Source organism: Aulostomus chinensis, chromosome 11 (genome assembly GCF_037954235.1).
Source record: "Aulostomus chinensis isolate RoL2024-O1b breed Wild chromosome 11, RoL_Achi_v1.0, whole genome shotgun sequence".
Lineage (NCBI taxonomy): Eukaryota > Metazoa > Chordata > Actinopteri > Syngnathiformes > Aulostomidae > Aulostomus > Aulostomus chinensis.
In genome coordinates, this window is record NC_141330.1 from 12,558,454 (window position 1) to 12,575,000 (window position 16,547).

The 16,547-nt window shown below is 42.6% G+C and overlaps 1 protein-coding gene across 2 annotated transcripts in view; it reads left to right on the forward strand.

Annotated features, from left to right (window-relative positions):
• Nucleotides 1-6,747: 6,747 nt before the first annotated feature.
• The window catches only part of LOC147253418 (uncharacterized), a 35,501-nt gene continuing 25,701 nt past the window's right edge, over nucleotides 6,748-16,547 (forward strand). Inside the window, exons 1-2 of one of the 2 annotated variants that reach the window (XM_086218585.1) lie at nucleotides 6,748-6,898; nucleotides 6,978-7,299. In XM_086218585.1, coding sequence (XP_086074711.1) covers nucleotides 7,147-7,299 — 153 coding nt within the window. In that variant the 5' untranslated portion in view covers nucleotides 6,748-6,898; nucleotides 6,978-7,146. The remainder of the gene's footprint in view (nucleotides 6,899-6,977; nucleotides 7,300-16,547) is intronic. The other variant, XM_086218584.1, reaches the window with a different exon arrangement.

Below are 16,547 nucleotides of genomic sequence, written 5' to 3' on the forward strand. Positions count from 1 at the left end.
ACCTGGTCATGTGGTGCAACAACAACAACTTCACCTTAACTGTTGAGAAACCAAGGAGATGGTTGTTGACATCAAGAGAGGGTGCACCCCCTGCTATCGCTACCAGTGTGACAGCTGTCGAAGGAAAGAGCAGCGATAAGTTCCAGGAGGTCAGGTCCAGGCATCGATGCTTTAGGACCCGGAACAGTCTGACACACCATTTGGTAAAGTTGGATACCCAAAATGATTTGAGCTTTAAATTTCCCGTTGTTCTACTGGTCCCATTAAAAAAAACTCTCGAACTGTTTTCTAGTTAAACATTTAATTACATTTTTAGCAGCTGTTGTCAGTAACTATTTATTAAAATAAGTATAAAATAAGTAACATAAAATTTCTTTTTGTCTCTTGATTATCCAGATCTGGCATGTTATTTTAACAGATGTGGTTTTGGTCGTTCATAAAACACTGATCCAAAAAGCTGTCGGATGGAGTGAAAGTAAAACATTTCCCTATGAAATGTAGTAGAGTGAAAGTATAAAGTTGAAAAAAAGGAAAGTTAAGTCCCTTTAAATTGGTCCTAACTACAGTAATTGTCTTAAATGTACTTGGTTACAATCCATCACTGCAGAAATGGGATAAACGCATAAGCACACACAGACACACTTGAGACTGATGTCATCCAGTCTAGGCCGGATCTTGTGTATTCTTGTATTTCTGCTAACCCGAAGGTCCGTTACTTTCATCTGCAGCAGAACATATGCTGATTAGCTTCCCGGGAGCAAGCCAAAGGAGGCGAGAGGGCTGCAGACGGGAGAGAGTGTAGAAGAGGGTGGAAGGGTGGAGGGATTCGGCTGTATGTGAAATGAATTGCTGTCAAAGTGCATTAAAACAACTTCTTGAATTTACCCTACTGGAATGTGGCAGAAGGAGATTGAGCAAATACATGCAAATAAAGACACAGACATGCAGAGACACACAAAAAAAAAGAAAGATTCTTCTCTGTGTGTGCGGGTGACAGTTGCACTCTCATTAATAGCGTTAGTGCAGCGGCGCACCTTAATGAGCGCTGTCTTTCTCTGTGCATCTGCCACCTTTGCAATTTAACTGCAGCGGGTCACCAAGGTTCATGTAAGGACAGAGCACTCTATAGATCACAGATATATCACAACACTTGACTACAGAGTGACTAATTGTCCACCACCCAGGGCTGAAGTCCACAATAAAAGTCAGGTTTTCACTTCTGAAAGGTTCAAGTCTGCCCCCTGCCCTATATTTTACCCTCACTATTTAATGTTGGATGTCACATCCCGAGCCGAGGCTGTCCTAATCCTATTCTTTCAGTCTCACTGGACCCTTATGAGCAGATTTGACCAGCTACTTATTTCATATTCCCTCTAACTTCCCAGTGAGCCCGCACCTAGACTGCTAAACCATAACTAAATATAAATCATCCTTTCTCTTACTCTGTCATTTTGATTGCCCTTCCACACTCTCATTTGTTCTCTTGATATTTCTCTCTCTCTCTCTCTCTCTCTCTCTCTCTCTCTTTCGCTCCCTTTCAGTGTCTCTCATATTCTCTCTGTCTTGCTCTCCACCTTCCACAAACACAACTCTAATAAATTGTGGCACCGGTAATTACATAGAGCCCACCGGTAAATTTCAATTCCATTTACATTTAGATTACAACATATTTCATTCCTATCAATCTGCGGCACAAGACCAATGTGTGCATGGCTTTGCCCATATGCAGACATAACTGTTCATGTCATTTTTATATTCTCACTGCAAAACACACACACACACACAGGGAAATGAACATGCAAACAAACAAGCACAGTGCAAGTGAACAGATGCTCACATACACACAAGCTGTGCAAGCGCATGGGAGAGCACAAGGAGGCATACAGGGTCACACATGCAGGCACACACACAAACACACGCACACTCAGGGCAATAAATCTCAATGTTCACCAGCTCACTTGGACAAATGCACATATTAGAGCGGTAAATCCTAATTTCACCGGCCACATATTTATGTGTGCAAACATATGCACACTCATACATGCACACTGAAGCCGAAGCTATCTTATAATGAAGCTTGTTGTGTTCATGAATTCAACACTGTTTTGTGGAGACAAAAAAAAAAAAAAAAACAGCCAAAATTTACCTTGAAGTGTGCAATATTTATCTGGAAAAAGAAATCACCCTCACCCGCCGTCTGCATATAGGACTCTGATCTTGTTTGCATGGGTGGCAAAGAAATATCTCCCTAAGAATATGTATCTGCTGCTGCACTCACACTATTTATTTGCATAGTATTTTCACAGCGATGCCATGGTGAGTGTGTGGAGAAGACACACTTTTTTTGTCCCACGCACAGACACACCACAGGCAGACACATTTATTTTCGCTCACACACACGTACCCACTTCTGGATCATAATACATTTAGAAGCAATCTCATCCGCTGTGCATAAAAGACAGCAATATGTGCCCGAACCCTAACTGTAATATTTCCTCAGTTTATAAAGGGAGAGGAAGAGCCAGAGGCAGCAACTGGGGAAAACAGATACCACCATGATTTTGCCTCCCTCTCTCTTTCTGTCTGCCCCCCTCCTCCACCCCATTCCCAGCAATACTGCATCAATTCCAGCAGTAATAAGTGCACAAGGAGCAGGGAGAGAGCAAGGAATAGGGGAGGTACTTTGGGGAATTAGAGTGTTTAAAATATACATAACAATTTTTTCCTCTCGTGGATGATCAGTGTAAATAGTCCTTCCCTTTTTTGCACACATACCAAGCATAACCTGAAGGTAGCAAATCACAACACATCACACACCTACATGCCAGTTGCTTTCTGTTCCCTGACATCATTAAGAACAATATTAACAAATTGAGAAGCCTCGAGTGTTTGTATGTCATTGTCTTTATATTACTGGATACACTCATTACCACTGCTTCGTTCATTCTCAGCGGCTCTCCAGGACATAGAAAATACATTATCTTGCAGTGCTTAAGTGTATGAGACATTAACTAAAGCTTTTGCCAGAAGAGAGTATGGAGGTAATTTCCTGTGTGAAATTGGTTTCCTTTTTCTAGTATGAGGGAAGTGTTTTCCCAGACGGGAAGCGCAGCTGAGAAAAAGCATAAAGACAATATTTTCATCACTGACCCTAGGACATGTGTGTGTGTGTGTGTGTGTGTGTGTGTGTGTGTGTGTGTGTGTGTGTGTGTGTGTGTGTGTGTAAGTGTATAAGCATTCATGTATGTTACATACTGATGGTCTCTCCATCCGGGCAGCTTTATTGTCATTAGGGAGCCATGCTGATGTGATATGTTGAGGTTTGGGCTGATGGCTGCAGAGCAGAAGGGAGCAAACATGACACTAGCTGCTGGGCCAGTGGGACGAATCAGCAGCAGTGCTCCGCAAACAAGCATACATTTAAACACCCACTGTTGAGCAGGGACCCACGGTGACAATAAACTGGCAAAAGAGCTTTGACAGTTTAACAGCAGAAAACCACCATGGGGAGAATTAGTAAGGAAAGTGTTGTTGTTGTTGTTGTTGTTGTGCAAGGATGCGTTCAAGATCTACACAACTGAGCTGTGGTCACTATGTTAGAAATTCTTAAAGCCTGACTCGGATTCCCTTCTCCCCAAAGACAGCTTCAGTTAGTAGATGTCGTCAAGTCAGGACTCTCATCAAATGTGAGGTTTGGATAAATTTACAACAAGAATAAGAAAAATGAATCAAAATTTGATGGCCAAAAAAATAAATAAATAAAACAAGAGACACATTTAAGCCCATTTAGGCTTTGCAGTTTTCATGGGTTAAGTTTCTGTACATGTTGTTGGATTAAAGAAATAAGATGCATGTTTTTCACAGGACAGCAATTCTATTCTCTCAGAAACATAACACTTAAGTGGATGTGTTTATTTAAATATTACCCCCAAAAATATAAATGAAAAGAAATGTAACGACTCAAAAACACACTGAGCTCCATCTGCGTCCTGAATAATGGCCGCATACAGACATGAAAAGGCATATTATTTTGCTGAGTCATACTAGTCACAGAAATGGAGAATGGGTGCTCACCAGTGCTAAAACTGAAATGTGAAATGTACAAAGGAGACTAATAATGCCTGAAAGATTTTGATCAAGAATTTTCATTTTGGTAACTGAGTTTTAGCATGAAAGACAACCATGGATACTTCATATCTGATGGGATAGTTATTAGGCATGTTTTGAAAAAAAAAAACAGCTATTTTAGAAACAAATCAAATTTTTTGGGCCTTTATTTTTTTTTTTAAATAAGACTGCTGGCTGGTTTGTTGAAGTATGGGGGGGGGGGGGTGAAAAAGATGATGTAAAAACAGACCAAGACAAGTACAGCGCCAAGTCTCGCTTTACATCACATTGTACATGATCTCTCAACACACACTGACTCATCTGATCTCTTTCTGTACATACATACATATATGTGTGTGTGTGTGTGTGTGTGTGTGTGTGTGTATGTGTGTGTGTGTGTGTCTCTCTCTCTCTCACAACATCACTCACAGTCATGCAGTGCACAGTTTGCGCCAGCAACCATTACAGCGGAGGGGAACTCCGTCTGAGAGGAACGCCTTTGCGTGATCTCCGGAGAACCAGAGAGGGTCAAAAATCAAGTTTAAATGAAGATGTTAACACAAGTGTATACATGTAGCTTGTATGTGTGTGTCAGCAGAAGAGGGCAAAAGTACATTAATAGGCACATTTATATGCAGAGTAAGCTATAGATGAGCAGATGCCTGCTTTGTTCTCTCTGCATGTAACTGGGAGCAGCAGAATCCCCAAGGAGCAAACCTCTCATGTGGGAGGGCATGCAGATTTAAAAAAAAAAAAACAACATTATCACACACACACACACACACACACACACACACACACACACACACACACACACACATACACACACACACACACACACACACACACACACACACACAGTCATGACAGATCAAAAGCCCCTTGCAACATTGCTTTGAATAACATGAAGCGATATAGTTCATGCTAGTGATGCAGGCGGCTACAAAGAGCAATGACTTTGGAGGGCTGAAGGGTGGCCAAAAAAAAAAAAACGGCTGCAAGGACTGGACAGAAACTTGGCAAAGTACTGGGAGAAGCTGCAGAGATTTGAGTGGGATGCAGAGGAGCAACAGTTTAAGAGGGAGTGGGAGGTTGCTGAGAATAATGTGTTTACAAAAGCACCACAAGTACAAGGAGCAGCAGTGGAAATTCAATTACCTCAGAAAAGAAGAAGTTTTCACCAGGTTGGTTGTTTCATTTTGTTGTGGTTTTCTTTCTAATAAAATATGTGATAAAAGAAAGTTTTGTAAAAGTTTCTTTTCATCCAAACCAATTGGGATCTCCTGGGAGATGTTCTAAAGAGCTGAATGTGATGCACTCCTGTCGTTGAGATAAATTTTACCTGCATCAGATGTGACAGTTTGAGCTCATAGATGAGCCACAAAAGATGTGTGGCTCACGTCAGGAAAAAAAGAAAGCCAGGCAAAAAGAGATAAGGAGACAGCACGCAGAGTGGACCCCACACCCGTAGAAGTGTCCTTTTACCTAATGTTCACCTATAAAAACTAGAGCTGCCTGCCTGTAGCTCTCAGCGTTGATGCTGAGTATAAAAGGCATCCTAATCCTCAGCTGAATATTTAAACATGACGCGCAGTGTGCGCTTCAGCTTCAGCACCGCGGTGGTGAACAGCGCCACAAGCCGCCGAGACACACTCGGCTGCAGGTTGACAGGCCGAGACGGAGAAAGACCCTTCTGGTTGAAATCAAATCATCTACCCGGAGTGAGTTTCCTTTCCCTGGAACCTTGTAAAAGCATGACGGGTTTACTTTGATGCTCCCAGAGAGAAGAACAGGGTTGACCGGAGGACAAGAGGGAATGACACGTTGTCTGTGTCCGGCTGGTGCAGATAGATTTAGTCACCATTACCTCATGTCGACCTCATCAAAAGTGTATACAAGTGAAACTAAAAAGAGAATTGAAGAGTGGGACGTGTGTGTGTGTGTGTGTGTGTGTGTGTGTGTGTGTGTGTGTGTGTGTGTATGTGTGTGTGTGTGTGTGTTTGGAGGAGGGGCACTTCGATTCAGAGTTACTCAAGCACAACGTGGACAGAGGTGATCCCACTATCCCAGACACACACACGGACACGGTAGATGAGAAATCCGGTCCGATGCAGCCCCCAAGAGGAGAGGGTGTGTGTGTGTGTGTGTGTGTGAGAGAGAGAGAGAGAGAGAGAGAGAGAGAGAGAGAGAGTGAAGGGAGGAGGGGTTGAGGGAGAGAGAGAGAGAGAGAGAGAGTGAAGGGAGGAGGGGTTGAGGGAGAGAGAGAGAGAGAGAGAGAGAGAGAGAGAGAGAGAGAGAGAGAGAAAGAGAGTTCCTTGAAAAAGAATTTGAACCACTTCAGGCTGCCTGCGCTGGAGCCCTACAAGACTACAAGAACTGTTCTGGATGGATTCCTGCCACCTCGCATTGCGGAATTTAAGATCTGGTGCAAATCAATAGAGATGAAGGAAGGAGGGGAGGAGGGTCAGATGTCTCCCCCTTTCTTTGCTGCTCAGTGTGCGTGAAGAGGAGGCGCACCTGCGAAAGTGTTTGTCCCCTCTTTTTTCTTTCTCAATCTTGCTGCTGCTTTTCTGAGACGATACACTTGAAAGACTGGGAGACAAGACAGAGGGGGAGAGGGGTGGGGAGAGAGCAGGGGTGAGCAAGAGTGAGTGAGAGAGAGGGGGAAGTATGTGAGAAACAGAGTCTGGATGGGTTCCTCTCTTCCTCTGGAACCCCAAAGGCGCTCATTCATTTATTTAAGCCCGACCGACGACAGCATGCCAAGCGCAGACTCCAGCGGCGGAGCTCGGTCAGTAGAACATCCTGTCTTATTCCTTCTCTCGTTTTGTCTCTTTCCTGTTTATAATTCCCTCTCCTCCATCCACCAGAGTCCCTCTCATCGTGTCCCCCTCCTCCATGTGCAGGCGCAGACTTTCCAACAGAGGACAGGAGGAGTGACACGTCCTCCTACGTTGCGAGCTCACCTGCACAAACATCTGTGCGGTATTCAACTTTGGCGCCCTCCAGGACACCTCAAGGACCAAAGGAAAACATCGCATGGGCCCCAAACCCCGGGAGACCCCCGGGATGGCGTGCAGCGCCTGTTATTACCTGGTTATCAGCTCCACACACCTGAGCAATGGACACTTTCGGCGCGTCAAGGGGGTCTTCAGGGGACCGCTGTGTACGACCGCAACCAGTGATTCACCGGTAGGAGAGTGTCCATATGTGTTTGCGTGTGTGTGCTTGTGCATGTGTTGCCTCGTAATACTGTGAAAGAAAAACACTTTGAATCGTGGAACTTGTGAAACTGGCTACGTTTTATTCCTGAAAGGTCATTTCTTCACTTCAGTTGCATGACAGGTGAGGAAAGGGAATTATAATGAAGCTCAGGAGGAAAAGTTAATAGGTCCATAGATGTGTTAACAGTTTGTGTGTGTGTGCGTGTGTGTGTGTGTGTGTGTGTGTGTGTGTGTGTGTGTGTGTGTGTGTGCAGGAAAGATAGCCCCTTGGCATCTAATGAGGAGGTGGATATGTGTTTTCATGAGTCATTGAAGAAAGTTGTTGCTTTCTTTGTATGGAGGACAATAAATGTGAATATTTTAAACAGAGCCAAGATTCATTGGGTATCCAACCATGCAGCCATTGTCCCTCCATGCCTTCTTCTCTCTGCAGGCGCTATGGGAATTAAACAAATCAAATTACATTAGTGCTTTCAGGAGGAGATGAGTTGCCCAGCCGTAAATAGCACTAATTACCTAGGGAGTATTTGTTAGATGTGTGTGTGTGTGTGTGTGTGTGTGTGTGTGTGTGTGTGTGTGTGTGTGTGTGTGTCTGACCTGGCCAGCCTGGTAGGGTAACTTCATGACCTTTCTCTGGTGCCTGTGGTTCTTTTGAGCCACCAAAATGGCATTTAGTTGCAAACATGCTCTCAGTGTGGACTTTGCAGAGACAAAGAGTGTGTGTGTGTGTGTGTGTGTGTGTGTGTGTGTGTGTGTGTGTGTGTGTGTGTGTGTGTGTGTGTGAGCAGTTGTGGCTGTGTGAAGGCAAGGTAGACAGAAAAGCAAATAAATGACACGACAGGTAAATATGTACATGATCTTTTAAACTCTGAATTGGGATGTGTGTTTGTATGTGTGTGTGTTTGTATGTGAGTGTATGTGTGTGTGTGTGTGTGTGTGTGTGTGTGTGTGTGTGTGTGTGTTACATTGAAGAGCTGCTCCGAGGGTCTCCAGTAATCACACATTATTCATGAGCTCTTAATGTGAGACGAGACAAACTGGCAGAGCTGATGACAAGTTTGATGAGAAAGGAGGAAAGGAGCAGCTGGTATGTGTGTGTGTGTGTGTGTGTGTGTGTGTGTGTGTGTGTGTGTGTGTGTGTGTGTGTGTGTGTGTGTGTGTGTGTTCATACTGGAGTCATTACCAGTCTGTCATGTTCGGCCTGAGCACACTATGTGATGGGAATAAGTGAACAGTGTTGTGCAGACATAGAGAGAGTGGCTGAGATTCTGCAAAGAGTCACATTCATAAAACTTAAGTTCACACTTTCTTATACACACACGTTCCTCAAGAAGGTAAATTATCAACAACATTTTACATAATTACTGTAAAGATTTTTCTTTTCAATTATCAATATTCAATTTACTGCCAGTGCAAAAACTTCATTCTTCTCAGAGAAGACGTAGTTTGGATTCATATAACATTTTTACATTGTCGGATGCTATGATAGTTATCTTGAAGAGCTTTGACACCAACAAATATCAGTGGGTAACCCTTAATATGCTGCAATCAGAATGTGACTTTTACTAGCAGATGGTGATCCTGTATCACAAGCAGAAGCCTCCGTATGCAGCTTCATCAGATACAGATTTATTTACGTCTATAGATGTATCATTTTATTTTGGGAAGGTGTTGGCATGTTTATTCAATGACTAATAAGGTAAAAACAGTTTACACTTTCCATCTTCAACCGCTCGTCCAAAATCAGGTCGCTGGGGTAGTTACTCCAGCAAGGAACCCAAACTTGCCTTTCCCAGGCTACAATGACCAGCTGCAACTAGGGGATCCTGAGGCGTTCCCCGGCCAGCATGGAAATGTAATCATCTGGCTCAGCTGTCTTTTCATAGCAAAGGAGCGATAGAGCGAACACAAGACCACTCCTGCTGCTCCGATTCTTCGGCCCATCTCACGCTTCATAGTGCTCTCACTCGAGAACAAGACCCCAAGATACTTAAACTCCTGCACTTGACGTAAGGAGTCATTCCCTACCTGAGGTGAAAAATCCACCATTTTCCTGCTGAGAGCCATGGTTTCAGATTTAGAAGTGCTAATCCTTGTCCCAGCCGCTTCACACTCCTGAGCTGAAGGTCACAGACCGGTGACGCCAACAGGACCAGCCCACATTTGCCACAAAAAGCAGCAATGCAATCCTCAGCCCACCAAACAGCAACACCACGACTACGCCTCAAAATCCCGCCCATTAAAATCTCAAACAAGACTGATGACAAGGCTTTAAATTTTCCAAAAAATAAAAGCAACCGGGAAACTGGTGTTGTATTGTGGTGCAGATATTTTGGAATACTACCCACTCTTCATTACAGAATGTAAACTTGAATGAAAAGCCTTCCTTTTGATAAATCCGCACATGTGAAATCCTAATCATAAGATACTTCCAACAGAGTAGTTTTCAACCACATCTGTTGGGTTGTCTGTCTGTTTGTCACCCAGATTACTGGGATGAAACAAATTCAGTTTTATGGCAGATCTGTTGAATATTGGCCTCCATGGCTGTTTGTACTCCACAAACTCCCCCCTTCTGGTTTTGTTCAATTTTTGTCAGTAGCAAAGGTAACAAATCAGTGACACAGTGAGTCAGTGTTGTGGGTGATGCGCCTAAACATTATAGCACAATGTGCCTGTGGTTCCTATGTCCTATATTTGTGCTGGTGCTTCGTAAAAACTCCTTCGTCAGTTGATCACTGCTGCAGACCTATCGGGCCTGATACGACATGCCGTTGGAAACCGAATGGCTTCAAATTCTGCAGCCATGCAGGAATTCCCCTCATCGAGTCTTCTCGGCAGCTTTAGCTAAAGATGTCTTAGCATCCCCAGAAACTTCTTCAGTTACATATTTCCTTCACAGTTGTTGATTTTATTCTTGACTTTTCTTTTGTAACTGAAAGCCATTTCACAAGAAAAATGCACACACAGAAAAATTGTAAAAATGAATGCTGGTGAAAAGAGACATTTGTCCAACAAAAACTTTCATTTACAGCTGACTATATCCCTCCAGCTCTCAGCCAGCAGAGAGTTTGCTTTCTTGCTGCGAAAAAAGGAAGTATATCTCATCAGTTTGGTGAGAGAATACCAACTACCGTAAAAACACAGCAACAACCAGCTTACTTCTGCTGTGCTTCTCAACTTGTGTAATCTTACATTGACTGAATCATAAAATCATGATCGTCATCACCTAAAACAACTCTTGTAAGAAAGTAGAGAGAAATATTCGGGAAAACATCAGCTAACAACTTTAGAACCTACAATATTTACCTTGTGTTTCTTTAGGTCTTGTGGTAAGAGTGTCCATGTTGCCTGTTGGTCCATTTGTTCAGATTTTGGTCAATTTTCTTTGATTCGTATTCAATCTTCATTTGCTTCATGCCAACTAAACTGCAAGTGCCTGGCTCACAAAAAAGCAACAAAGCAGGGGGAAAATGTCTTTGTGAGCTCCAAGATATTTGTTAGTATTTAAAAGTTAACATCCATTTTTTTCTATGTGAAGTAAAAGATGGCTTGGATAAAATGTGAAATAAATCTACTGATCTTTAATTAAATAACTGTAGTATTTGATTGTTTGTTTTTTGACAGGCACAAGAAACAGTTCATAATTATGTAAACACTTGATCCAGTTTCTGTTTAGTGTTCCCACTTCGCAGATCAATTCACTATTACAGAATCTATTCATTACTGCTTCTGAATCGTTTTTAAATATGAAGATTAGATGATATTTTTCCCCCCTGCCTCTGATTTATAATTTGTGAATTCCCAAGACGTTTCAGGAGGACGCTGCACTTTATTCATGAAGAAAATTTGAATACAATCGTGTGATTTGTTGAGGGATAAAATTACTCATCCTGAAGCATCATGACCAGCGGAATCACTTCGTTTTTCTCTGGTCCATATTTAATCAGATCATCTTTGATACATTCATATTTAATGACAATTCACAATGTCGGTGTACCACGTTTTTTAGTGTGGCTATGACAGGTGATGAGTTTCTATTTCTGCAAGTATTTCTTGAATGATCAGAACAGGCTGAACTGTCACTGATCTCACTGAAAGAGGCGAAGAATAAAACAAGTAGAGTTTATTTTGAATTCATATTTCGCTGTCCACTCTTCAGGCTTAATAACAGACCTCATGGAAGTACAGTGTTTACATTCAAGGCCAATCTAAGGTAGTGTAGATAAATCTACACATGGAGAGTACCAAGTGTTGGAAAATGCTGGCTCAGAATATATGGAAGGTCAAACAATATCCACCTACTTCAAGATTTATCCATATTAGAGTGGACACAACCCAATTCAGTTCCTGTCAGCATGACAAACAGGCTGCGCTTGTGGTCAAGCAGTTCAAATGTGACCTCGTGTGTTAGCTGAAATATAGCCGGAAACAAATGAGTTTCAAGGAAAAATTCAGCTTCTGTTTTTGGATCGACGTCATCAATACGACCACCAAATGTGCAATATGATGAATCAGTGTAATTGTCTGTGACATATTTTTGTCACTGGGAGATTTTTATTCATATCATCATTGAAATCAATCCAGGTGGTCCATTGCGTTGCCCACCATCATGTTGCTGCTGGCATGGTTCTCTATGTTCTGGCTGCTGCACCTGGTTGGTCAGGTCCCCAGGGAGTATAGCGTGGTTAGCGTTTGATGGAGGAAGCATGTGGTATAGTCCATGGTGCTAACCAGATCTGCAATAAGGGTGGGACACTGACCAGGACAGCTTGGGAGAATGTATCGGCAATGAGATTAGGAAAAATAATTGGAAAAAAAAAAGAGTATGAAAACAATGGACAGCCATTTTTTTTGGTTTACTTCCATTTATCAAAGCGGAGTTTTTATTCGCCTGCGACGCTGATGAACTGCTACAAATAATTATCTGCAAAGTCAAAGACAAATATGCTGATGTGGATGAGCAATGTGATGGTTGTCTGTATTCATTTGTGGAGCGATGAGTCATATCAATGACATATCAATCATTTTCATCTAAAAACAGAAGAAAATACTGGAGATTTCCCTTGACAGCATCTTTTGCTCCTGTCCGTTCCACTTTAGAGGACGCCGTTGTTGGTCAGCACAACAGCCAGCTGGGCTTTTATTCAGCTCAGATGAGAGGATTTGTCAGGAGGAACTTCTTGTGTCTTCACTTTGATAAAGCCTGGCGCCATTAAGGAATCACCCGGAGTGGTATCCGTACACAATGGCTATCAAATCCTCTTGTGTTTGTTAAATTTCTTTCTTTTGTTGTGTAGTTAAGCACCCTGTGGAGTGCTGCGGTATATCTAAATTAGGATTTTGATCATTACTACTTTATTATCACTAATTAAGCATTGTGATAGCTCTCTCAGACGTGTCTTAATTTCGGTCCCCGAATATATTTTAGTGCTTAATCATCACTCGGTGAGTCATTCTTTACACTCATTAACACTTCAAAGGGTTTTTTGTTCTTAGCTTCAGCATGGCGAGAGGACAGAAGGTGAGACATGTAGAAACAGGAAGGAGTGTCAGAGGAGGACGGATAATAAAGCGCTCAATTCATGCACATGCAAACTGACCTTCTATTTCTTCCTGTCTTCCCATTTTCTACCCTCCCTCTGTAGAATATCACAGCTTTGTATGCGTGCGGCGTGGGTGCGTGCGTGTGTGTGTGCGTGCGTGCGTGTGTGTGTGTGTGTGTGTGTGAAGTTAGCTGAGCATCCACTGGAGATCACTTTGATGTATATTTAACTGCCGTTGCAGAAAACAGATGAATCGTTGCCTAGTGTCAAAATGAGTGCAAATGCTGCTGCACGCATGTGTGTGTGTGTGTGTGTGTGTGTGTGTGTGTGTGTGTGTGTGTGTGTGTGTGTGTGATGTGACTCTGCATCTGCACCCTTGTGTTTTCATTGATTCCACTGGGAGCTAAACAGTGTTTATGCAAATGAGGTGGCATTTAAACATATGCCCTGAACAATTATCTTGAAACAACTACTTAACGGTGCAAAAACACAACCATGTTCGACTGAGTTAAGCACTTAGCTGAAAATATGAAGCAACCATGGTGTGTGTGTGTTTGTCTGTGTGTGAGTGTGTGTGTGTGCGTGTGTGTAGTGGGGGGGCGAAGGCAGGCAAGATGAGTTAACTAGTTTGTCATGCCAGTTTGCTCGCAGCTATTATCACAAATCTTTGTGCACTTTTAATGATGATCATAATAATAAGTGATATATCAAAAGAACTTCCGAGGGGTGGGGGGGGTGGATTTATGTAGTTCATAAAATTTCATATAGAAAGAAACTCCTTAAGTGTGAGTTTAAAGTAAAAAGCTGTTTGCGATGGCATCGTAAAAGCAGCTATAGAGTCGTGGAGTCTTGTGCCGTCAGAGAATCTATTAGGGAACCAAGGCCTGTAATGCTGCAGTCACTCTCATTCATAAAGTCTAATGTTAATATACACAGACACACACCAGCTCAGCCAATAAGCCCTGGTGGAGCCATTTGAAAGTGAGCAGATGAGTATTGCTGAATACTAAAGCAGCGCATGACTGGACCATTCCTGCTGACCGCCGCAAAGTGCTCCCACTGATCACCGCTAATGTCCTCCATCACAGTTTACACTCAACACTCCAGAGACAGCGTGTGTGTGTGTGTGTGTGTGTGTGTGTGTGTGTGTGTGTGTGTGTGTGTGTACAAAAAGTGTGTAAGGGAGAAAGGTGGATAATTGGGACGGATGGGTGAGATATGATGAAGAGAAGGAGGAGGGAGAGGAGGAGAGGGAGACATTTTACATTGATTTTAACACTGTCTCAAGCCTTTATTGACATTTCATTTAGCTAATGAATTCATTAGTGCTTCATAGCATAATAACCTCTACTTGATAGCCAGGATGTTCCTCTGGAGGAAATACCAGGCTTTATTCTTTTCCAAACGTATTCTCATTTTTATTTTATTTTTTTTCACCACATCTCATTTCTTTTTTTGAAAGTGAAACCTCACCCTAAAATGATGTCGAGCCTCATACTTGTCCCTGCAAGCTGCTGGAGACTGAAGACTAACAACAGCAAAACTACACAAAATGTCAAACTCTCACAATGTGCCGTGCAGTATAATTCAAGTCTTCTTCATAAAGCTGACTTCAACATGGCCTGCTGGGTCACAGTCACTCAGTGGAGTGCACACCCAGAACTGCAAGCGCATAAAGAAAACTTGGATGATGAGAAGTGTTTGTAAACTGATATTTTGACCTTTTTAATCTTCAGCCTGCGTTCACAAGTCTGTGGCTTGCTGTTGCTGAATTCTCTGATGAACAAATGCTCATTTCAGGGTGAGATATCATTTTAACCTATGTAACTTGTAAATGAATCTTATTTGAGATGACCTGAGCTACATGCAACAGCTCAGCACGCCCTCAGAGATGATAAAAAGGAAGGTGTAGTATTCATCGCTACCTATTTAGATGAGGCTTTATGCTGCTGCCTCAGAGCTCTCTTTAATTCTTGTTCCCCTCTGACCTGAAGATGATATTTATTAAACTGACTCATTTTTCATTTGTGTCTCTTTGGCCAGCTTTTTACCCCCCCCCCCCCCCCCCCCCCCCACATACACACACGCACACACAAGCACAAACACATAACTTCTACTGGAATGGCCATTTGAAACTTTAGAAAAATGATGTATTTGACTGCATAATGGAATTTTTTTTTTTCACAAAGAGAACTAATGTTTTCACAATTGAACCCTCCCCCACGTAGACTGGATGTTCTGGATAAAGTTGGAGCATGAATAGGAAATATTGTTTGGGTTTTTGATGCCTGAGAGGTAGAAAATGTTTCTGTGGTGACCAAGGACACGCGTGGGAGTGTGTGAGCACATTTGCTGGGAACGCGTAGGCCGAAATATGGTGTAATGGTTTATCACAAGAATAGCAGGGCATGACTCTTTTGATTTGCAGTTTTCATTGTTAGGTGACCAAAGATCTCCAAAGTAAAAAAATCTGCTTTATCATGCATGTTGTGAGTTGCACACAAACACATGTACACAAACACATACATGCATCCAAACACAACCCCACACACACACACACACACACACACACACACACACACACACACACACACACACACACACACGCACACACACACACAGCAGATGGCCAACTTCTCATTTTGTATATTATCATGGGACAGATGTTTGTCTGTGTGGTCATTAGTGATCACAGCATCCAATAATTACCGGGAGACACACCGAGCACATAAACACACACACACACACTCACGTACAATTAGTGAGGGTTTGATAATTACGAGATGTTTGATGAACCATCTGGAACAGCAGCTCAGGTACACAGTGAAAGACAGGAACAGAAAAACTTGATTCACACGTATCAAAGTAGTATCATTACGTCAGCAGGCATTAGGATGTCACATTTCATGTTTCACTGATTTTTGCCCAGCGGTCTTGACTCTGCATCCTCCGTCTTTCATCACATTATCATTTGCCGCTGCCTTCTGTGTCCTCCAATACCTTTGCTCAATTCCCTCTCTCCCTCTTTTCGATTTCATCTCATCTCTACAGCCCGTTCATTGTTTAGCAGGTCAAAGGTTCAACTGTTAAAACCTGTGACTCGTGTGTGTGTGTGTGTGTGTGTGTGGTATGAACAAAGTAATATTACAGCAGAATGCTAATGAAAAATCCTTGAAGGAATGACAGGAAAGGGAGGACGTTGAATGGTTCTGTTCTTCCAGTGCACCTTGTTCTGCTGCTTCACCTGCATTCATGTTTTCATGCAGGGACATTTCCTGGAATAACATTAAATTTCTATTAATGCAATGTACAATTGTCTACATGCACATATGCCTTTTATCCATAGTTTCACCTGTGTGCTTGAACGCTTTTATATGTTTCCTACACAGACACACAACCCAGGGTTAAGAGCAGCTCAGAGAAATTAATTATCCTTCCTCCAGAGAGAGAGAGAGAGAGAGAGAGAGAGAGAGAGAGAGAGAGAGAGAGAGAGGACATTGAATGCAAAGGTTGTGAACCATCACCTCCTGGTTGAGCAGAAACTGCAAGAATTAACCCCCAGTCCAAAGGAGGCCAAGGGGACTCATTGTGAACTTGAGATTTCACATCCAGCTGCATCTTCAGATCTTTTTATGTAAGGCCAATTTATAAAAATAACTAAAAGAAGATG